Here is a 23,638-nt window from a genome sequence, read left to right as displayed (position 1 = left end):
TTGTTTAAAAAAAACATGTCCCCTCATGACTCTATCACATGAGCAGGGACATGTTCTGAATGAAATGTTAACATTTATATTTTATTTTTATTTGCTGTTGGAAACCTCATCCTGCCCTGTGGATGAGGTTCCCTAAAAAGTGCCCACCCGCTCAACGAAAAGTCCTGCCCTATGGGCAGGTTTGAGATTCCCTAGCAAATTCCCCCTTCCACCATTCTGCTTCCCTTCCCTAGGGTGGACAGTAATTAGTTTCTAGCTTCCATGGGTGGCTGGAGCCAGCAATGGTATCAGAAGAGGCCTTTAAGTGTTGCTACTCTATAGAGTAAAGTTGCCCGTCCACTGATCTCGCACACTGGTGAGGTTGCTGTTGGAGATCTCCAGTAGGTATCGTATCAATTTAACCTTTATCTTAGCCAGTCGATTGTCAGCCTTAGAATAACTTCCTTGAATTCATCCATGCAAACGACTGGTACATGTTGAGGCAAAGGACTGACTGATAACAACAAATAATGATGGGCCGTAACTTCCGAGCTTCTGAGGGGTCCACCCCATGGAACTCCCTCCACACCCCCAACCCTCCCCCCCAGGGGTCTCCTACTCTCTCCCCCTCCCACCCTCCACACTCCCCAGTTACTCTCCCCCACATGGTATTCCCTGCCCCGCCCCCCACCAACTACCCATGAGATTACCCCCGACCCGACTCGAACCCTCCCACGCCCCCGCAGGCCCGAGCCCCGCGCTGCCCCATCCTCCCGATGTCCCGCACCCGCACCCCCCTCCCAATGTCCAATCCACCTCTCAAACCGCCCACCCCCAGATGTCCAACATTCCACCTCCCCCCCCCCCCGATGTCAGACAACCTCCCTCCCCTCCAGATGTCTTACACTGCCCCCACTCCTCCCCCGATGTCCAACCAAACTCCCCCCCACCTCCCCAAATGTCCGATCCCCCGCTCTCCATGTCCTATTCACTTAGATTCGGCACCCATCTTCTCCCTGACCTTTCAATTTCAATCCGACCTTTAAACTTACCAGGTTTACAGCAGCTATTTCGGTTAAAAAGGGAGCATGTCCTTCTTCAACCCGACTCTGCTGGACTGCAGCACTGGGCTTCGGAGACAACTGTGCTGCCTGGATCTCGCCTGGCCTGAGTCGGAAGGCTGGGCAAGACGGGCATGGAAGAAATTTCACTCAAGTAATTGCCACTCCGAGGAAGTTTGGCTCAATGATTGTGTGATGTGAGATAACAAAAGACATTATTGATCTTGGAGTTGCAACTATCTGAAGATAAACTATGCACCCTAAAGGGTTAATATGGAATTTATAGGGCTGTGTGTCTCAGAACTATAAAATGTAGGTTTGTGCTTAAATTGTTGTGTTGCAACATTCTCCATTTTAGTCAGGCCATAGGGAGATGTATTTACCAAAAGTGAGCACTTTTGCACAAGCAAGACCAGAAATAGTCATCTCATGCTGCTCTCATGCGCCTCCTGGTGACTAGATTGGGAGCAACATTTATAGAGGCTTAGAACTAAGTTGTCTTTATCTTATAGACGTTTGCAGCACAGAAAGAGGCCGTTCGGCCCATCGTGTCCTCGCTGGTCAACAAAGATCTGACTAGACTAATCCCATTTTCCAGCGCTTGACCCATAGCCCTGGAGACTTTGGCAACTCAAGTGAATATCTGAATACTTCTTAAATGTTACAAGAGTTTCTGACCCAACCACCCTCTGGGTGAAAAAATTTCTCCTCAACTCCCCTCTTAGCCTTCTACCTCTTACCTTAAATCTATGCCCCCTGGTTATTGACACCCCAACTAATGGAAAAAGTGCCTTCCTAACCACCCTCATAATCTAATACACCTCTATCAGGTCCCCTCTCAACCTTTACTGCTCCAAGAAACACAGCCCCAGCCTATCCAATGTTTCCCCCTAGCTATCTTCAAAGGATCATTTAGGTTTGGTGCAGGAGGATTTAACAGGAAGCAATTTAAAGGAATGTTTATAAAACTGCTTATCTTAAAGAATTAGGTAGCAATTTTGCTTTAATTTATATTATCCAAATGTCAAATATATTTTGTAATTTGTGGGAGAATTTGCAATGTTAAAATGTTTAGCTAATTTCCAATTATTTGAGAAATTGATATTTTATACCGATTATATATTTGTTTTCTAACAGTATGGAACCAGGGCACTGGATAAAATCATTAAAACCATCTTAGGTCAGGTTGAAAATAAAGTACAACCACCAAAAGATTACATTGGAGGTCCCAATGTTTTTATCGATGGTAAGTAATTAGGTCCTACTCCGTTCATGAATTGTAAAGTGTATTAATATATTTAAAATCAATTGTAAGTGATTTTTTTGTTCTTAAATGCATTATTTTCAAACATTCCTATTAATAAATTAATGTTTGTAAATTAATTGAACTATAGTGACTAAGTAACATTAAGAATAATTTCTATATAGTATAATATGAAGCCAAATTATCTTTGCATGTCTATAGCAGCCTGTGTGCTGTAGAATATAATATTCAGTCAAAAAATCTAACAAGAAGCATCTACATTGTAGACATGAGACTGGGACTGATGGCTGTTGGAATATTCTGCAAAGAAAACCGTTACGGATGTATCAATGTGGAAAAAGGTGAGAATTTAATGTTTCTTTACCCAATTATCAATTTAAATTTAGGATTTGTAAACAGAAGTCCTTTGATAACCATTTGCCTGTAGCAGACAGTGGCCAAACTTAACAAACATGAGCTAGGATTGCCAACTCTGGTTGGAAGTATTGTTGGAAGTTTAATCATGTGACTCTTGATCACAGTTTACAACTACTGTTGCATTTATCTCATAATGGTTGAGTAGCCTTTGCTTCCTGAAAGCCTATCAAAAATGTTTTTACTAAGTTGCAGGGGTGGACTCGGCATTGAGAAATTTCCTGAGTGTCACCCTGATAGGTGCACTGTCTAATTCCCCCACCACCTCCAAGAATCCAAAGGTGGTCCATTCTTTATCATCTCAAAACAAATGCAGAAAATGCTGGAAACATTGAGCGTGTCAGGCTGTATCTGTAATCCAGAATGGTTGACCATCCTAACATACACATAGGCACTGGGTGTCAAAGCGTGGGAATTGAAATGCAATTGTATACTTCAATGAAGAATGACATGCTTCATGTGTATACCAACTATGCTGGGGTCTTTGCCATTAAGCACCTTGCATAAAAGTTTCACAGATCTTCCACAGTCAGTAAGTCTCCTCTGCCTCCTTGCCCATCACCATGTGGCATTCTACTCAAGCTGCTGGGTTACATTAAGCTTTAATTTCATTGGATAAATTGCTGAGGACTGGTCTTCATGCTTACCCATCATAATCCATCTCCTCTCTACTTCACTGTTTTCTCCCAGGTTGCTCGCAGCAGTGTCCTGGAGTTCAGTCCTCAATTCTGGGAGGCTCCTGGACAATGCAGGAGATTTGGCAATACTAGCAGGGGCCAATTCATTACAGAGGCTTGCTCATGCTTGCTTTGTCAAGAAAATGATAATAACTAACCTAAGACGGAAGTGATTTAATGTGATTTTTGTTTTTCCTCTGTTTCAGACTGCAGCATCACCAAATTCCTGAATCGGATTCTTGGACTCGAGGTTCATAAACAAAATGCACTTTTTCAGTATTTTACAGACACATTTGATTATCTGATTGAAAAGGACAAAAAAGATGGAAAATATGACATGGGAATTCTAGGTATGATCAAGCGGTTTATAAACAGCAGAGGGTCACCCAAGGTTCTCCACTTTTTCTCCTATCTTGTAACCTCTACAATAGAAATATGCAGTCGATGTATTTCACACACAAATGTTGCAAATGCTGGATTTGATGCTGTTATTTAAATCACAGTTATGCACTGAAAGTGATGGCATACGTGTGTCATATGCGATTAGAACCCACTAAAGCAAAATTGTCTCTCAGTCCCTAATGCAGTTTTTGAAATAAATAGGAAAATGGGCTTTTGCAATAAGCAACAAAGTACATAGCAAATGAATAGAGAAAATAATTAACTGCAAGTGACAAAAAGATGATTTAGGTCATTAATACTTTCCATATTCAATTTTGCCTAATATATTTTCAATACTTGTAGTACTTGAAAGATTTCACATTCCATTGTTCATGGTAAAGCAAATTATACACTGGTTTATATTGTACTGCATAATGTGCAATGTATTATTTTGCTGCCATGGTAGTACCTCTTTTGAATGGAGGTTGTAGTGAGTGGATGTACCTGAGTGCCAACAGGCAGCTACTAGATCTTAACTTGTTGACTACTGGCTGGCTGCAGCTCACACTTGTTTTGGGCAAGAGTTAAAGTAGTGCAGGCCTTGAGTTGGTGACAGTCGTGATATGTTGTTGGGGGATGGGGACAGCTTCGGGGGGGGAGGGGAGGTGGTGAGGGGGAGGGGGTGGGGTAGTTAAGTGGGGAACTGAAGGTTGACATCTGTCCACTGTCTTCCCTAAACCCATTCTATAGGGGACAAATTCAACACCATTTGGCTTGCGTTCTAGGTTGTACGGTGAACAATAGGTGTGGGGGGGGGGGGGGGATTTCAATTCACATCCTCCCATATCCGATCTCCCTAGAATTGTGCCAGCCACCAAATTAGAAGCCAATGACTTTTAGATGTCCAAAGTGCCTACATGAAATAGGTGTTAGACACTTTAGTTGAACAAATCAGTCTCCTAATGCGAGAACCATGGTTGAAAGTGATGGACAAATGGGCAGAATTTGCGACTTGATGTCCCGCTTGGTTGTGCCACGCCATGAACAGTCCAACCAGAGGACCACTGGAGTGCACTGAAGAAATGGCAAACATGGCTTTTAAAAGTTATGTTTCTATGGCACATTAGACAGAGCAGGCGTGCTCCACAAAGGTATCATGGGCCGCTGCTAGCCTGGAATCGCCCTTTTCCACTCGCCTGCTCTCCCAGCATCTGTCTGTGAGTCAGCAGCTAAAATTGGCCAGTGAGCTGCATCGGGATGACCCAGTTGCCATCTGCAGCTCACCAATTTAATTTATATGAGGTCTGATGCTGAATTTCAGTAGACCCTCAATCAGGCAGGGACCAGCACACAAAACAGTCAAGGCACTGACTTTGAGCATAAATCCAATTTTCAGCCTTTGTGTTATCTTTGCCATTGCTGTTCAGCTACAGTCAGAGCTTAACCTCCAACTTTCCGATGCAAATACTTAAGGTAGCATTAATTGATTTTCCATTGCCTTGATACGCTTCTTAGATTTGGTGCATTGAACACAGTGGGTTACTTTTATTGATTGTGACTCTTCTATTTCATTAGATCTAGCTCCAGGAGTAGAAGAGATATATGAGGAAAGTCAGCAGATTTTCCTTACACCAGGGCATCCACAGGATGGACAAGTAGTTCTCTATAAGGTAAATTATTGTTATGCAGGTCTCTCTCTCTCTCTCTCTCTCTCTCTCTGTTAGCTAGTTACCATATGGTGTAGCTGAAAGAGTTGTACAAATAAAACATTTTTAGCAAATCTTTACTATTATAGTTATATGTGATCACTATGTCTAGGCATAGAGCAGCATTCTGGGCCCAATTATCTTCAAATGCTGGAATATTGTTTATTCTCTGCTCTCCCAAGAGAGGTCAGTTTTTCAGCCTTCAATCCCATTTCTTGAATTCTCTTCCTAAATCGCTTTGCTTTGTTTACCCCTCCTTCTGCCTTCAAAATCTCTAAATTAAAAAAATCCAACTTCTTGTATCTTTGGAATCTCTCTCTCCTCCACCCTATCCAGCTGCTGCTGCCTGTGTACCTCTTCCCATTACCAAGCATTCACACTCACGAAAGAGTAAAAGGAGAGGCGAGAGTGAAAGTAAGAATGAAGGACAGCGAGGGCAGGAGATAAGGGAAGAGGGAAAGAGCTGTACAGAATCAAGTTATTAGCTACAGATCCCTTAAATAATAAAATGCTGGAGAAAGAACAAATCACATCGCAAGTAATGATCCAATAGTAAAGGGGGGAACCATCCTGCAATATTCTAATATACGGAAATGTTGTCCCAGTTGACTTCTTTAAATTACCATGCATGCAGAGCAGCACAAAATAATTTAAAGAGACCAGGTACTTAAATGAATCAAAAAAAAACCTTAGAGTATGTTGGCAGCAGGATAAAGGTAACAGAGTTATGGGGAACACTCGCCCCAAGTTCTCCTTCAATTCACACACCAGTCTGACTTGGACATATGTTGCCATTCCTGCATTGCTGCTGGCTCAAAATTCTGGAATTCTGTACTCTTCTTCTGGAATTGACGGAAGGCCATTGCCGTGATGCATTGGGCAGAATCTTCGGTTCTGAAATCTAAGTCTGGCGGCGGGTGGAAAAGTTGGCGTAATTCCTGCTGGGCGGCAGGACAGCTTGGAACTTCCGCTGTTCAGCTCATTAAGAACATAAGAACTAGGAGCAGGAGTAGGCAAGTCAGCCCCTCGAGCCTGCCCCGCCATTCATTACGATCATGGCTGATCTCATTTCAACCTCAACTCCAATTTCCCGCCCTCTCCCCATAACCTTTCAACCCGTTACTAATTAAAAATCTGTCTAATTCCTCCTTAAATTTATTCAGCGTCCCGGCATCCACTGCACTCTGAGGTAGTGAATTCCACAGATTCACAGCCCTTTGAGAAAAGTAATTCCTCCTCATCTCTGATTTAAATCTACCACCCCTTAGCCTAAAACTATGGCCTCTCGTTCTAGAATGCCCCAGAAGTGGAAACATCCACTCCACGTCTACTTTGTCTATCCCCTTTAGCATCTTATATACCTCAAATAGATCTCCTCTCATCCTTCTAAAGTCTAGCAAATATAGGCCTAAACTGCTCAATCTCTCCTCATAAGACAAGCCCTGCATCTCTGGAATCAATCTAGTGAACCTGCTCTGAGCCACTTCCAATGCAACTACATCCTTCCTCAAGTAAGGAGACCAAAACTGTGCACAGTACTCCAGGTGTGGTCACACCAATGCCTTGTATAGTTGCAACAACACTTCCCTATTTTTATACTCTATTAAGCAATAAATGCCAAAATTCCATTTACCTTCCTTATTACCTGCTGTACCTGCATACTAGCTTTCAGCGATTCATGCACGAGGACACCCAGATCCCTCTGCACTGAAGCATTCTGAAGTTTCTCTCCATTTAAATAATAAGTCGCCTTTTTATTCTTATGACCAAAATGGATAACCTCACACTTATCCATGTTAAACTCCATCTGCCAAATTTTGGCCCATTCACTAACTTGGCCATATCCATTTGCAAATTTCTTATTTCTTCATTGCAACTTACTTTCCCACCTATTTTGGTGTCATCTGCAAATTTAGCTATAGTACCTTCTATCCCTGAATCCAAATCTTTAACATAGATTGTAAATAGTTGGGGCCCAAGGACCGAACCCTGTGGCACCCCACTAGTTACAGCTTACCATCCAGAAAAAGACCCATTTATCCCTACTCTCTGCTTTCTGTTGGTTAGCCAATCCTCTATCCAATCTAATATGTTGCTCCTAACTCCGTGTGATCTTATCTTGTGTATTAATCTTTTGTGCGGCACCTTATCAAAGGCCTTCTGGAAGTCCAGGTATACTACATCTACAGGATCCCCATTATCCACTTTGCTTGTCTTATCATCAAAGAACTGTAGCAAATTAGACAAACACGATTTACTCTTCATAAAACCATGCTGACTCTGATGGATTGTATTTTGACTTTCCAAATGCCCCGTTACTACTTCCTTAATAATGGATTCCAACAATTTCCCAACGACAGACGTTAAACTAACTGGTCTATAGTTTCCTACTTTCTGCCTTCCCCCCTTTAATGAATAAGGGCGTTATATTAGCATTTTTCCAATCCACTAGAACCTTTCCAGAATCCAGGGAATTTTGGAATATTATAGCCAGTCCATCCATTATCTCCGCTGCCACTTCCTTTAAGACCCTGGGATGTAGGCCATCAGGTCCTGGGGATTTGTCATCCTTTAATCCCAATAGTTTGCTCAGTACTTTTTCTCTAGTGATGGTGATTGTTCTAAGTTCCTCCTTCTCTATATCCTCTGCATTACCTGTTACTATTGGGGTGGTACTAGTGTCCTCCACTGTGAAAACTGAGGCAAAATATTGATTAAGCGTCTCTGCCATTTCTGCGTTTTCCACTATTAACTCCACTGTCTCATCCTCCAAGGGACCAACATTCACTTTAGCTACTCTCTTTCCTTTTATATACTTGTAGAAGCTTTTGCTATCAGTTTTTACATTTTGCGCTAGTTTTCTTTCACGATTTACCTTTGCTCTTTTTATTATTTTTTTTAGTAACCCTTTGTTGATCTTTAAAAGTTTCCCAATCTTCCAGCCTGCCACTGACCTTTGCAATTTGGTATGCCTTAGTTTTTGTCTTTAAGCTATCTTTAACTCCCTTGCTTAGCCATGGATGCTTTCCCCCCCTCTTACCGTCTTTCTTCCTCATTGGGATATATTTTACTTGGGAGGAATTGAATATCTCCTTAAATATCTGCCACTGTTCATCAACTGTCCTACCTTGTAGTTTTCCTGCCCAGTCCACTAGGGCCAAATCTTCCCTCATACCTATTTAGTTACCTTTGTTTAACTCTAGAACACTAGCGTGGGACTCAAGTTTCTCGCTCTCAAACTGAACTTGAAATTCTATCATGCTATGATCACTCTTCCCTTGAGGATCCTTTACCATGAGATCATTAATTAATCCCACCTCATTACACAAAACCAAATCCAGAATAGCCTGCTTCCTGGTTGGTTCCACAACGTATTGCTCCAAGAAACCATTTCTAATACACTCTATGAACTTTCCCTCGAGGCTACCCTTGCCAATTTGATTAGTCCAGTCTATATGCATATTAAAATCACCCATGATTATTACTGTGCCTTTCTTACATGTTCCCAGTATTTCCTGGTTTATACTGTGCCCTACTGCTAAACTACTGTTTGGGGACCTATAGATTGCTCCCAGGTACTTCTTTCCCTTGCTATTTCTTATTTCTACCCAGAATGACTCTACGTCTTGCTCTCCAGTGCCTAGATCATTCCTCACTATAGCACTGATCTCTTCCTTCACTAACAAAGCTACACCACCTCACTTTCTTTCCTGCCCATCCTTCTGAAACACTGAGTACCCTTGGATATTCAACTCCCAAACCTGTTCTCCCTGTAACCACGTCTCAGTAATCGCCACCAAATCATACCTATTTATCTCTATTTGCGCTGTTAACTCATTAGTTTTATTCCAAATGCTACGTGCATTCGGATACAAAGTCTTTAAGTTTGCCCTATTGTCAATTTTCCCTACTCCTATATGATTCTTTGGTGCAATATGGCGTTCACGCACACTGTCCCTTCCTTTCACTTTTTGATAGCAATCAGCCTCGTCACTAACCTGCACTCTTACCCTCTCCTTAAACTTTGATTTTTTATATTTCCATGCAACTGACACCGCCCCCCCCAACTATTTAGTTTAAAGCCCTATCTACGACCCTAGTTATGCGATTCGCCAGGACACTGGTCCCAGCGTGATTCAAGTGGAGCCTGTCCAAACGGAATATCTCCCTCTTTCCCCAGTACTGGTGCCAATGTCCCATGAATTCGAACCCATTTCTCCCACATCAATCTTTGAGCCACGCATTTACCTCTTTAATCTTATGTTCTACCATTCTACCATCTGCAATTATGCATCTGCAAGGAGCACGATGAATCTTGTGGCGTTGAAGGTCCTGGCGCCATATTTAAATGGCACCCGGACAGCCATTCACTTAGTGCACGCCAGGAGTTCCACGTTACTCATCCAGAATCCTTGTGGCCACAGCTCATATTGGAGAAGCTGGCAGATATGACCAACCACATACAAAGGTGCCTCTGACATTGCCTTTCACTTGTTCCTAGATAAGAACAGCAGGCCAATGTTAAGCCCTCACCTGGCCACCTCCTAGACATGGCATCCCCACCCCACCCCTTCCAGGTGAAGGACATCCTGGAGGACCACAGAAGTGTGTTCCTCCAGCGCGAGAAACCTCCCTCTGACGTTATTCTGCTTGCCTCCATTATGCTCAATCCAGCCATGCTCCTTGGGGGCATCCAACGCCCTCCCTCCCTTTATCCCTGTCTCTGACTGTAGCAGTTGGCAAATGGCACAGAATGAGTGGCAGCTCTACACCTTGCTGGGATCTTGCTGTTCAAGATGAGTCCGCAACAAACCTGCTGCCGTGTGGGCATCATCGTAGAGAGGAAAAACAACTGAGCTTGGTTGACATCCAGTTGCCTAATAGTTATGAGGGTGACCCTTTAGTCGGCCAGTTGTGCTGACCTTCACTCACCCAAAAGACCCACCTCTCAGTTCGAAGGATCTCACTTACTGACTAAATGCGTGGTCAAGTTAAATATGAAAAATGGTGCACATCACATTCCAGACTCCGTCCATCACCTTCTACCCTCCTCTTGTCACCCACCAACTTCCCCCCCATCACCCTTGACCCAACCAATATCACCATTCCTCTCCTCTGTAACCCTTGAACCACCCCCCCACCTCCCCCACCCAAATTACCCTGGGCCCTATCATGATCCATCTCCACATGCCTTTCCTCCCCTCAGAGCTGACACCCATTACGTCCCTATGCCCACCCTGACCCTGCTCCCCCCTGTTATGCGTCACCTGTCTAGACCCCTCCTTGATCCCCACCATGAGACCTTCACCTACCAAACTCTCACCCTGGACCTGCCACCCTACCGCATCCCACTCCCCCCTCTGACTGTGACTGTTCCCTCCTATCACCAGTACCTTGAGTTCACCCCCAGGACCCCACCACCAACCCCGCCCTGTAAGACTCTCTCTCTCTCTCTTCCCCCCCCTTCCCACACCCCTTCCCTGCTTAGCCTGCCTCTTGTGTCCAGCCTTAGTACAGGGTTTGCTACCAGCACACGATATGAGTGAAGTTATGTGCGGTCCCCAAGAAGGCAAAAGCAGCATCTACTGACCTCAAAGCCGTGGAAGAGTTGAAGCTTGCCAGGTGCACCCCACATGCATACAGTCCTAAAACTGAACGTTCTAGTTTCTTGCTGGTGGGGAACTTAATTTGGAGAGCGAACTCAATTCCAGCAAGGTGGGGCCTTTTAATGAGCATGTGTGAGATGCTAATTCATGCAAATGGGGTTCCTGACTATTTCGTCGGGAAGCTCGAATCACCTTTAACAAATTTCAAACAGTTTATCCCACAGTCAGGAAACAAATTTTTTGCCTCCCGCTTTTCTGTAGTTCGCAGCCAACCTATATCATAGGAGCAAAGAATTCTGGTTCTGAAAAGATAAACTAATCAATCCTGGCAGAAGATGACCTTGTTGGAGAATTAGACCATACTGATATTAGCTAGAAAGCAGTCTATAGCTAATGACTGAAATAGGTTACATGATGTTAGATGGTAGTAAAGGCTACATTTAAAGGAAGAAACTAAAGAATAGAAATATTGGTAAACAGTTGTTAATTTATTTTGTTTTCTGTAGATAAGTGTGGACAGGGGCATGCCCTGGGAAGAGGCTCATCAGAAGTCACTCACCTTGACAGGATCTAATGATGGTTTCTACCTTTCACACCGGGTTAGTATCCTTATTGTTGCCATGTAATTATGATAAATAATCTAGGAGACGGAATTATAGGAGCTGAGGTGCAGTTTCTTCTGTGATGCCGCTGAGTGTAAATTGAGTGCAGTAAAGGGAAGAGAGCATGAACCTGAGTACTTTAGACATAACAAAATATTTTCCATTTTAACAAATAAACCTGCAGCAAAAAAAATAGACTTTTTTTTTAAAAAGCTCAATTTTCCTGCTGCATGGAGACACTCCAGTACAGTTTCATTCTTTGTTAGGTCATTTCAGTGACATCAGTTGCGTGGAACACTCCAAAATCCCTGGAAGCAGTAATGGGGAGAAGGTGACTTCAAACCAGCCAAAGGACAAAATTGGAGCCTCTGACCCTGAGAAGCCATCATTTAGGTTGCAATTTCAGTGATGTTTCTTGGGTTAGGCTGCTCAGTGATGTCTTCCATGCTGGTTTAAGGTTCACATCCCTTTACTGTTCATGATGGAGCCACTCTGGGAAGCAACCTGTGTCACTAGAGCAGGCTAGCAGAGGGAGAAATTCTTCTCTGGGTTCTTTGTGAATGACAAGAAGATTGACACTTTTAAAAATAACATAAAATAAAATTTTTGTGGAAGCAACTTTTTTTTTACAATAAGTGGAGCAAGAATTATGTCCCTTAGACTTTCTGTCCCCTTTTAAGCACTGCAAATAGTTCAAGCTATCCATAGCAGCACCAAACTCTGAATACATATAACAGAAGATGGGGTCAAAAAATTCAAGCCTTCAAGATTTTTTTCGATCGCGTGATGGTTGATTAATTATTATTGGCAGAGAACGGGTGGGCACCAGTCAGAGCACACTTGCTTCCAGCATTTCTTGCCAAAAGAGGGCTCAAGCAGTTTAGAGTCTTCGACCTTATTTCTGTGCTGCCAAAGACCTGAGTGCCAGGCGTGCTGCAACTCACTGGATTTGACAGGGTGGAAAATTGGCCACCAGCCACACTGATGCAGCCAACCATAGGAGCTGGCAGGGAAGGGACAGCATGGGGTATAAACAGTACCTTTTGATGTGCCAGCCATGACCTGAATTTTTTTTTTTTGGACACAGGAGAAACAATCCCGCTCCCTTTGGCACTGCTTTTTTTTTTAAAAAGTGTTCGTTTTCTGGGCCATTTTGTGAGCATCATTCAGCTGTTCCTTTTAGGGACTGCTGGTTAAGGTCTCTCACTGCTTGGCAAGAAGGGCTGAAGCATGCACGGTGCACCCATTCATAGCTCAAAATTGTACTTAGGGTCTTTTATACATCACAGGAACCCAAATTTGTATAAGTTAATGAGGCAGCTGCCTGGGCCACCGATGTAAATGTCCTGGCCAAAATGGTGTGGGTGGAAGCGGAGCAAGAGAGTTTGGTAAGTGCAGCACTTTGAATCTAGGGCCATTATAACTCTGTTCTTACTGGAGTTAGAATCGGCCTGTTGTGTCAAAAGAAAGGAAAATGCATGACTAATGGATCCGTTTCAGTAAATGGTTTAGTAGAAACTCATCATTAAATGAAGCTGAGACTACATTACTCCACATTTGAATAATAATGTGTAAAATTTCAATAAATCATATGCATTTGAATATTTGCCTGATGTTTTGAAGCTTTGTATACTCATCTGGAAAAAGTAATTTTACAGGAGTGTAGAGTTGCCTTTGCTTTACAATATATGAAGTGAATTTATACCAAAATGCTCTCAAATCTTACACCTTAGGTGACTCAAGCATAAGCTTGTATCTTTAGACATTCTTATTGTTTGTTTCTTTTACAGCTTAGAGGAAATGAGCCTTTTGCACTTTTGGCTGAGCAAATTACTGTGAAGCATTATGTGTTGTATAAACCAAATATTGGCAAACAAATACAACCAGAAAGTTTTGATAACTTACGGAAGAAATACAAAAGAGTGAGTATTGTTCTGTTGTCCCAGTTATTTGCAAAGTTCAGTCAATGAGAAGTCCCCTCATTCCTAAAAAGTTGATTGTTGCCACCATTAGGTTATATGTACTCAGGCTGATGAATACCAAATGAATTTTAATACTGTTAGTTGTATGGTAATGCCATTAAGTGTGATAAAATAAACCCCGGCCAACAACGAATGTTTGCAGCTCCCACTACCCCAGAAAGCAAGACCTGCATTTATATAGCACTTTTCACCACCATAGGATGGCTGAAGTGCTTTACAGCCAAGGAAGTACTTTTTGAAATGTAGTCCCTGTCGTAAAGTTGGGTACACAGCAGTAAATCTGCACTCAGCAAGCTCCCATAAACAACAGTGTGATCATGACCAGATAATCTGTATTTGTGGTGTTGATTGACGGATAAATATTGGCCAAGACACTGGGGATAGCCCCTCAGCTCTTCTTCGAAATAGTGCCATGGGATCTTTTACATCCACCCAAGCAGGCAGATGGGGCCTCTGTTTAATGTCTCATTTGAAAGGGCGCCTCCAAAAGTGCAGCACCCCCTCAGCACTGAACTGACGTGCCAGCTTTGATTTTTGTGCTCAAGCTCTGGAGTGGGACTTGAACCCAGAACCTTGGGATTCGGAGGTTGAACTGAGAGGATACCAACTGAGCCACGGCTGATATAATAATCATTCAAAAAGCATTCACCTCACATTTTGGATCTGGCAGTATTAAAGAGGTGCTGTCATTATACCTAAGAAAGAATGGCTAAATGTCAATTTTATTAAGAACAAACACACCGGGAACAAGAGAAATGTTGATATTTTTGCAGTAGTTTGATACAAATTGTGTCATTGCATCCAAATGTTTGACAAATGTATAAAAGACTTGCCAATTGTGTATATATATAATATAATTTATTTATTCTATATTAATTGCACTGTGATTTTTGGCTGTTTATCTTTAAAATCACAGCACAATTAGTAAGTGAACAGTTGATTAGCTATTTTCTCCACCATGTAATACAACTAATCAAAAACAAACCTTATGGATGTAATAATTCTCTGTAAAACAGGCAATATTTGGAGTACAACAACCATTTTTTTAATGATACCTGTGAATGTCCTACCAATTTTTGTTCTTGGAATATGTAGGTAACATTCCCACCCACAAGTGCCAGGCAATGACCATCTCCAAAAAGAGAATCCAGCCATCTCCCCTTGACATTCAATGGCATTACCATCGCTGAATTCCCCACTATCAACATCCTGGGAATTACCATTGACTGGAAACTGACCTGGACAAGCCATATAAATGCTGTGGCTAGAAGAACAGATCAGAGGCTAGGAATCCTGCAACAAGTAGCTCACCTCATGACTCCCCAAACCATCTACAAGGCACAAGTCAGGAGTATGATGGAACACTGTCCACTTGCCTGGATGAGTGCAGCTCCAACAATATTCAAGGAGTTCGACACCATCCAGGACAAAGCAGCCTGCTTGATTGGCACCCCATCTACCACGTGAAATATTAATTCCCTCCATCAACGACACACAGTAGCAGCAGTGCGTACCATCTACAAGATGCACTGCAGCAACTCTCCAAGGCTCCTTCAACAGCACCTTCCAAATGCACGACCTCTACCACCTAGCAGGACAAGGGCAGCAGATGCGTTGGAACACCACCACCTGCAAGTTCCACTCCAAGATGCACACCATCCTGACTTGGAACTGTATCACCATTCCTTCACTGCTGCTGAATCAAAATCCTGGAACTCCCTCCCTAACAGCACTGTGGGTGTACCTGCACCACATGGACTGCAGCGGTTCCAGAAGGCAGCTCACCACCCCCTTCTCAAGGGCAATTAGGGATGGGCAATCAATGCTGGCCTAGCCAGAGATGCCCACTTCCCATGGACGAATAAATAAAAACAAACACAGTTACAAGAATTCATGATATTCTATTCAAAACAAACAACATTGTGAAGATACTAAAGTATGAGTTAGCAAAATATTCATAGTTAATCTCTCACCGGAAGTGTGTCCCTTTAGGAGCAATGTGCTTCTGTACAAACACATGTTGCAACCAAAGGGAAAGACATGAAGATTTACCCCTGTGTTCTCTTTTAGTGAATTTCTACTCTCATCTTTATCATCTCACCTAAAGTATCAGGAAAATGTACTGAACAAGTGCAAAATTACTTCCTCATAGAGAAAGAGAAGAACTATAAAATTCTAAGGCTCTGACCAGTGCCACTTTGCACACCTCCCTCTGTGCAGTTACATTGTGGTGTGAGAGAAGCAAAGAACAGGAGGAAGTCATGTAAAAATTTAAAGGCTTGCAGAGATTTCTATCCAAATGGTTCCCAATGAGCGGTTGATATATATTGTAGAATAAAATTGCACTTAGCATAAGGAAGGAAATAATTGTCAATTCGTAGGCTGGAATATTACAGCCCCATCACGGCAGAAACAGGGCTGTAAAATGCAGCGAGCCACTCTAAACTCCATTGACTTCGGTGGGACTGTAAAATCCCTGTGTCATAAAATTACGCCCATAGTAACAAAATAATTTGGAACATTTTTGAGAAGGAAGGGAGTAACATAATGATAACTCTTAGAATGCCGCTGGCAAGTTCAGCTGTTGTTGGTGTGCAGTTGGGCTACTTGGATTGTCAAAAAGATAACTCACTGAGCAGTAAGATTTCCTAGTTTGAACATTAAAATGTATATAAATTTGTTCTTGTTGCACATGTCAGTAACAGACTTCTGATGCTCAGCTGATTGAACAAAACAAGATCTGCAACTGATTTTCAATCAATGTATAAAGTACAACCCAATAGACAGATGAAATCAAATAAATAAAAGTATTTAAAGGTGTCATTTCAAAAAAGATTGTAACTTGTGTTTCCAGCCTCCATTAAATATTAACATTGAAATTCCCCAAGTCTTATTTAATATTGAGACACTATTTAAACATTTGTTAGTTATAATGTTTAATATGAATTTAAACCACTAGTTTAGTTTTCACAAAGTTTACATTTAGTTCTGAAACAATGTACTGTTGTGAAACTTGAGTGGATATCATGGACATTATAATTTTTCATTAAATGTTTGTGGTTAACTCTCATCTGCAGACTAATGAAAAAAAACCTAAACTTTGACTTAGGACAGCAATATTTTTATTTGCATTTTTGGATTTTTAATTGTGATTCTTTTGTACTAATTATTGGCACATCTCCAATTCAACAAAACCAAATTAAAAGCAAGTGGAAAAAAAATCTCTTTAGCTTTCTTTATTATTTTCAGCAGTGTTGCAATTTTACATTTAAACTTTATTTATTTTCCTTACATATCTTAGGTTGAACCAGAAGAAGCTAAAGATATTTGGCAAAACCTGTACAATTTCTCCTTCCAAAAATGCAGTCACGCAGCTTGGTAAGGCTTTGCTAGTTTGAATGAATATGCTTCAAGTAGTTTCCCTTTCATAATAGGTCCTTCAAAAATTAACGAAGTATAGATAAAGCTTTTAAATAAAGTAATTATATTTTGTGGTATTGGGACAATATATTAGTTCAGATTCATATCAGATTTGTAATTGCACCATTGCCGATCTTGGTGCAGCTCTTTTACGTTTATTTATTTCATTTAAACATACTTTAACCACAGTTTTGTAAAATAATCTTTCAGATATATTGTGTGGTGTATGATTGACGTTCCCTGTATATTGTGGTACTGTAAAGTGCATATTTGTTGCATGCAAATAAATTCAACCTTAAACGATATCAAAAACTGGAGTAGCACATATCTACCTTTTTGAGCTAGAGCTCTATTTCCATATTGGGAAAAACATGCAACTGTGACCAAGTAAGCACCATGTGAAAAGATTGTTACCACAACATGTTTAGATTCACTTTAATTCCTGTGAGAAAGAGTTATTTATGTTGGGTATTTTGATATTTCCCATTTCATAAATTTAAAAAAACTTTTGATCATTGTATGTACCCTTGTGTTTTTTTTAAGTTTGCCTCTTATTTCACAGCTAATACTGACTACCGCATTATCTGAAAATCCTCACTTTACAAACCTGCTGATTTCAAAGTTATCAGCATAATGAGCAAATCAGAAGGGCCTGAGTTCAATCTTAATGACTCCAGGTCTGACTCTGTAATTAGTGGGGTAGATAAGGGGGAAGCTTTAGATGTCGTATACCTGGATTTCCAAAAGGCATTCGATAAGGTGCCATGCAAAAGGTTAATATGCAACATATGGGCTCATGGATTTGGGAGTAACGTATTAGCATGGATAGAGAATTGGTCCATAGATAGAAAGCAGAGATTAAGCATAATCAGGGCTTTTTCAAGCTGGTAGGCAGTGAATAGTGGAGTGCCGCAAGGATCAGTGCTGGGGCCTCAGCTATTTATAATACAAATGAATGAGTTAGATGAAGAGACAGAGAAAAATATATCTAAGTTTGCTGATGATACAAAACTAGGTGAAAAGGTAAGCTATGGGGAGGACACAGAGGCTGACAAGAGATATAGACAAGTTAAGTGAGTGGGCAACAAGATGAGAGATGAAGTATAATATAGGGAAGTGAGAGGTTATTCACTTTGGTTGTAAAAATAGAGAAGTAGAATACTTTTAAAGGATGTCAAACTTGTAAGTGTTGATGTTCAAAGAAACTTGGCTGTGCTCATACAAGGAATGCAGAAAGTTAACATGCAGGTGCAGCAAGCAATTAGAAGGGCAGATGGCATGTTGGCCTTTATTGCAGGGAATTAGAGTACAAGAGTAAAGAAGCTTTTTGCTGCAATTGTACAGGATTTTGGTTAGACCACATCTGGAAGTCTGTGTGCAGTTTTGGCCTCCACATTTAAGAAAGGAAATACTTGCATTGGAAGCGGTACAGCAAAGGTTCACTAAATTGGTCCCCGGGATGAGGGGATTGTCCTACGATGAGAGGCTGAGTAAATTGTGCTTATATTCTTTGGCGTTTAGAAGAATGAGAGCTGATCTCATTAAAACCTGCAACATTCTGAAAACATTTGATAGGGTAGACACTGAAAGATTGTTTCTGCTGGTTGGGGAATCTAAAACACGGGGAGTATAGTCTTAGGATAAGGGGCTGCTTATTTAGGAGCAAGATCAGGAGAAATTATTCAAGAGTTGTGGATCTTTAGAATTCTCTACCCCAGAAGGTTGTGAATGGTCCATCGTTGAATACATTTAAGGCTAGGATAGTCAGATTTTTGGTGTCTCAGGGAATTGAGGGAGATGGGGAGCTGATGGGAAAATGGAGTTGAGGCCCAAGATCAGCCATGATCGTATTGAATGGTGGAGCAGGCTTGACAGGCCATGTGGTCTACTCCTGCTTCAGTTTCTTGTTGCCTTGTGTGTTCTATCCACCCACACCCAGCTTTTTCTTCTATTGACTGGTCTTTAGTCTGGGTGTGATTGACTGGATAATAGAATATAATTTACATTATAGTGACCAGTTATGGTATGAGTGCTGTATGCCTGCATTATCATTGTATTCTGCATGATTGCCATGGATGTAGTTAAATATGAGAGATAGGAACTTGTACATTCTAATGTTCAATATTAGAGTATAGCTGCTTAACACATTAATGTGCCATCTTTGGTCCATTATTTCAATTGTTAAATTATTAATTAATTTCACCTGTTAAAATGGTACACAAAGAAATGTTATGATTTCTGAATCATATCTATTATTGTACCTCTGTACAATCAATAAATAATTACTGTGGCCCTGTTTGATTGTTTTCTGTCTTATATGCACCATTTGTGGTGGTTCATCATTATTATTGTATGTCCTTTGGAAACAAACACATGGAAAATGTCATGCACAAGACTGAAATAACATACATTTCCTGTCATCCACAGGAATGGGAAGTGTAAAACAGTGCAACAAGGGAAGGAGTGTGTTCAAGGCATGAGGCTGCGCCACTACTATATGTTGTGTGGGGCTCTTCTGAGGGTTTGGAACAAAGTTGGAAACATTATGTCTGATGTAACAAGTTCCAGTCACTTGCAAATTGTACGTCTCAAAACCAAGGATCAGAGAAAACAAGTTGGTAAGTAAACGTCTAATTCTCAATGGATTGAGTTTAAGAGATGCTTTGCAAAGAAAATTGTTCATATGCCAACTTGCCTCCAGATGGAGCAACCATTGATATTTTTATCTGCTTAATTTATACACAAAAATACACTGATTCACTTAGTCTAACAAACTACAAACCCAGTACATTATTTATACATGTTCTCAGTAAACTAGTCTCTTTAATCTGGCAGAATATAGCGATTGAAATTAAATTATATTTCTGCAATATGTTTAAATATAGTCTGCCAAACTTTTTTGCTAGTTAATGAATTTAAAAATATAATTGAAATATCTCATTAGCGATAGTGATTTTGCCCATTAACAAATATTTTGTATTGTAAAATCTTAAGTAATAAAATCAAGAAACAGATCTAAGTCTTTGTTATAGATATTATACTTGTGGTGGAGGATAAACAATAGGTTTTACGAGTTATTGTGTGCAACATTAGCTATGACTGCTTCACATATTTGTGTGACACCCTTTGTCTTTCATTTTATCTCGGTTGTTAACTCATTTAAAATAGATTAATTTATATTACAATAATGTTCAAAGAAAGGCTATACAAAATTCTTAAAAGATTTGTATGCTAATACTGCACACAATTTTTAAGATGGTTTTTTTTTAGATTACTTATTAGATTAGGTTTTTTCTATTGCAAACAAAATTACGCCACTTTTGTTAAGGAAACTACATTGTACTGATTTCTGACATCGACCTGTCAGCACTGGTCTAATTTCCAAATGTGTTAGGCATTTCGAACCATGTAAATTTATTGGGATATTCATAGTTTTCTTCAACATATAACTTGACTGCAGAAAACTATTTAAATTTCCTAGGCCCTGGTTTTATTATTTAGCTCTCATCAGATGGCAAATACAGAGATTCGCTAAATCAGGAGTTCACATGCCCCAGCCTGGGGTGGGATCGCAAAGTCAAATCTCACTGACACCTGGACCCATCTAAGCCCACTTGGGGTTAAGGCTTTGTGGGGGGGAGGGGGAGTGAAATACAGGCAGGAATTAGGGTATGGGCCTTTGAAGATCGAGGCTACAATTTTATTTTCATTTTCCAAGCACACCCTGAAAGTGGGCTGCTGAGGGAAGAGTTTGTTTCTCTCTGGGAAAGAGGCCTGGCACCCCATTCTGGCAAGCTTTAACCGGCCCTTCTGGTGGAGGCCACCAGAGATGCATCCCATAGCCACTCTAAAGACTTGGCATTCCTCGCCCCATAGGATCAGAGGCAGGGGCTACAGAGGAGCATATCCTTGCATTTACACATCTCCCTCACTATAGATTTTCTGAACACTGGGTGAGAACAGGAATCAGGTTCAACAGCGACTCAGCCACCCGGTGGGCTGTGCTTTTTTTTCTGCTTTGGGGTTGTGAACACAGATGCTGGCCAGCGCTTACTGCTCAAACCTAACTTCCCTGACAAGACCTTGTTGGCCAGTTTTGAGGCCAGACCATGGAATTGGAGTTTCTTGCAGGTTCCATTCCCTGAAGAACATCAGTGAACTAGATGATGTTTTGGCAGCTTTCGTGGTCATTTATTTGGTACCAGTCCCACAAATGACCAGATTTGAACCCTTGACCTGTAGGTCCTTGGTCCAGTACCATAAGCACCACATTATCATATCCAGCAGCAAAATTTCACATCCAATCCGACCTCATAGCACCCGTCCCATCCGGCTGCCTGGTGATAGGAATGTGACTCAAGTGCTCAAATTACATTACAGGGAGGCCCTCTAAACAAATGATAGGGGCCATAGTGAGCTTTACATGCAGTTTGTGGGCATGTATTAGACCACAAACCTACACACATGAAGCCCTCAGGCAACCCTATTGCCACATCAGCTATTGCAACTTATACTCAAGTGCCTATAATGATCTGGCAGTTGCTATCAATTATAATACTGTTTTCTGATAAAAGAGTTGACTTCAGCAATAACTATTCGCTAATCTAAGCAAACCCTTTTTCTGCTGATTTCCACAGGTATAAAGATACCTGAGGCCTGTGTTTATGGTGTCGTGGGTGAGCTGAAGAAAATGGATATGGCGGTGAAGAAAAAGCAGGAGGAGAATCGGCAGCTACTGGCAAATCAAGTACTGCAAATATGTCAAAGCGGCGATGCACAGAACAGTTTATCCGCGGAGCAAGCATTTGCCGGCAATAGTCAGATTTTGTCAGATACTTTTGACCCTGTACAAGTTTTACAGGAGCTGTTAGGGCTTGATTATGATCCATTCGTAGAGCAAGAACAAATGCTAAATCAAGATCGGCAAAGTGTTATTCAGTATGGGCAACCTTCACACCTCTGGGAAGCTGGCTGAATAGCAAAAGACTAGAATGCTGCTCTGCTAAAGTGCCTGACTCCAGTCAAAATCCTCCTCATCATATTGACTTGCAGGCTAAAAATTGACGAGTCATAGATTTTTCCCTTCAATGACACTGCCTGCATTAAGATCAGTACTGAGACAAAGCTGCTTTCTTTGAAGCTTCCCTTCAAGATCGCGGGCTTTGAAGATGGATTTCTTCAACTTTTGAATCTTTGGTATGGCGTTATCAGAAGCTGACATATTTCTCCCCTTCACTCACTGTATTTTTGGTACTGTTGTAATCAACCAAGCACTTGTTCAGTTTCATCTAGATATCGCATGAGACCTCTGCAAGGATTTGCACAGTCAAAAACCTACGAGAAGGGAGAATTGTACAAAGTAACAGATAATAAGGTTCAATTGTTGAAAAATAAAGTTCGTCCCAACCTAGTGAAACTGAAAACCAGCTTTTCCCAGCACTCGCCATGTCATTTGGAAACCTGCTAGAAAAGCTGTATTTCTGAGGAAGAGTACCATTTTCTCTGCTGTCAAGCAACTGCTGTTCTGCACACCTTTTATGTTAAATGTTTTTTGGGGGGCTTAAATAAGCACTTAACAGCAGTGTAAGTGTAGTAACTATCCATGTCCTATTAATATGCTTTAACAAAGTGCAACATTGTAACATACAACTATTATAAATATATAAACTCTGTCATCTTTTAAAAAGATCGTAACAGGTTTTGTACCACACATGGTCTGGTAACTGTGGTGATATTTTTCACATTGCCGCGCTTGTAGTATCATATGGATGTAAATTTGTTTCTAAATTATATATTTTAAGCATGTGGTATAAATATATGTTGTGGAAAGCAGCAAGACATGATATATATCTCCAGAGTTACAAACTGTCTGACTTAAGAATATTACTCATGTCTTCAACTATATTGGAACAACTTTGCAATAGCTTGAGTGTAGTTACAGAAAATGCTGGTTAAAGTCTTGTTATATGCTTATATATGTCCCCCTTGAAATATTTACTTTAACCTGGAAGCTTCACTCTTGTGTAGAGCCACTCCAGATGAATGTGCAGGTTTACAACCCTTAATTTTAATGTTGGAGTTAAAGCAAATTAAATGGGGTTGTTCTGTCTGTTTCTTGTCCCTTTAAGAGCTATGTGGGGCAAGTTGGTAGCTGATGGGAGATAGAAGAGCAATTTGGTTGAGAGTGTTCAAAGCATAACTGATTTGACAGGCGAGTGAGCTCTGGCAGAACAGGCAGCCTTTTAACTTGTTTTTATTCCTTTTATAAGATGAAATAAAGTAATATTTTATGTTATTTAAATTACTTTCCTTCCTTAAAATGTTATTTCTATCGCCTTTTTCTCCCCAACTCTATTCATGTCTGTCCTGCAGGTTTCACTGCACTAACCTCCTTTCACCAATAATTGTTCATTCCGAGAACTGCAGTAGAAAGTTTTATATTCTTTCTCTTTCTAAAATCACTTCGTAACTTACTAGCAATGCCATTGTAGGGCAGATAAGCGGCAAAGGTTGGAATAAATATGCAACGTTTTTTAATTAAAATAC

General features: G+C 41.0%; 1 protein-coding gene across 4 annotated transcripts in view; it reads left to right on the top strand.

Moving 5' to 3' along the window:
- Nucleotides 1-22,798, top strand: part of sbno2b (strawberry notch homolog 2b) — a 152,623-nt gene extending 129,825 nt beyond the window's left edge. For all 4 annotated transcript variants that reach the window (XM_078555941.1, XM_078555940.1, XM_078555939.1 and 1 more), the window contains 9 exons: nucleotides 2,178-2,286; nucleotides 2,571-2,645; nucleotides 3,602-3,745; nucleotides 5,352-5,446; nucleotides 11,595-11,687; nucleotides 13,481-13,612; nucleotides 16,974-17,050; nucleotides 19,520-19,710; nucleotides 21,730-22,798. In XM_078555941.1, the coding sequence (XP_078412067.1) occupies nucleotides 2,178-2,286; nucleotides 2,571-2,645; nucleotides 3,602-3,745; nucleotides 5,352-5,446; nucleotides 11,595-11,687; nucleotides 13,481-13,612; nucleotides 16,974-17,050; nucleotides 19,520-19,710; nucleotides 21,730-22,067 (1,254 nt within the window). In that variant the 3' untranslated portion in view covers nucleotides 22,068-22,798. The remainder of the gene's footprint in view (nucleotides 1-2,177; nucleotides 2,287-2,570; nucleotides 2,646-3,601; nucleotides 3,746-5,351; nucleotides 5,447-11,594; nucleotides 11,688-13,480; nucleotides 13,613-16,973; nucleotides 17,051-19,519; nucleotides 19,711-21,729) is intronic.
- Nucleotides 22,799-23,638: the final 840 nt, after the last annotated feature.

Source organism: Cetorhinus maximus, chromosome 13, assembly GCF_964194155.1.
Source record: "Cetorhinus maximus chromosome 13, sCetMax3.hap1.1, whole genome shotgun sequence".
NCBI classification, from domain to species: domain Eukaryota; kingdom Metazoa; phylum Chordata; class Chondrichthyes; order Lamniformes; family Cetorhinidae; genus Cetorhinus; species Cetorhinus maximus.
This window is presented reverse-complemented; position numbering and strand designations above follow the sequence as displayed.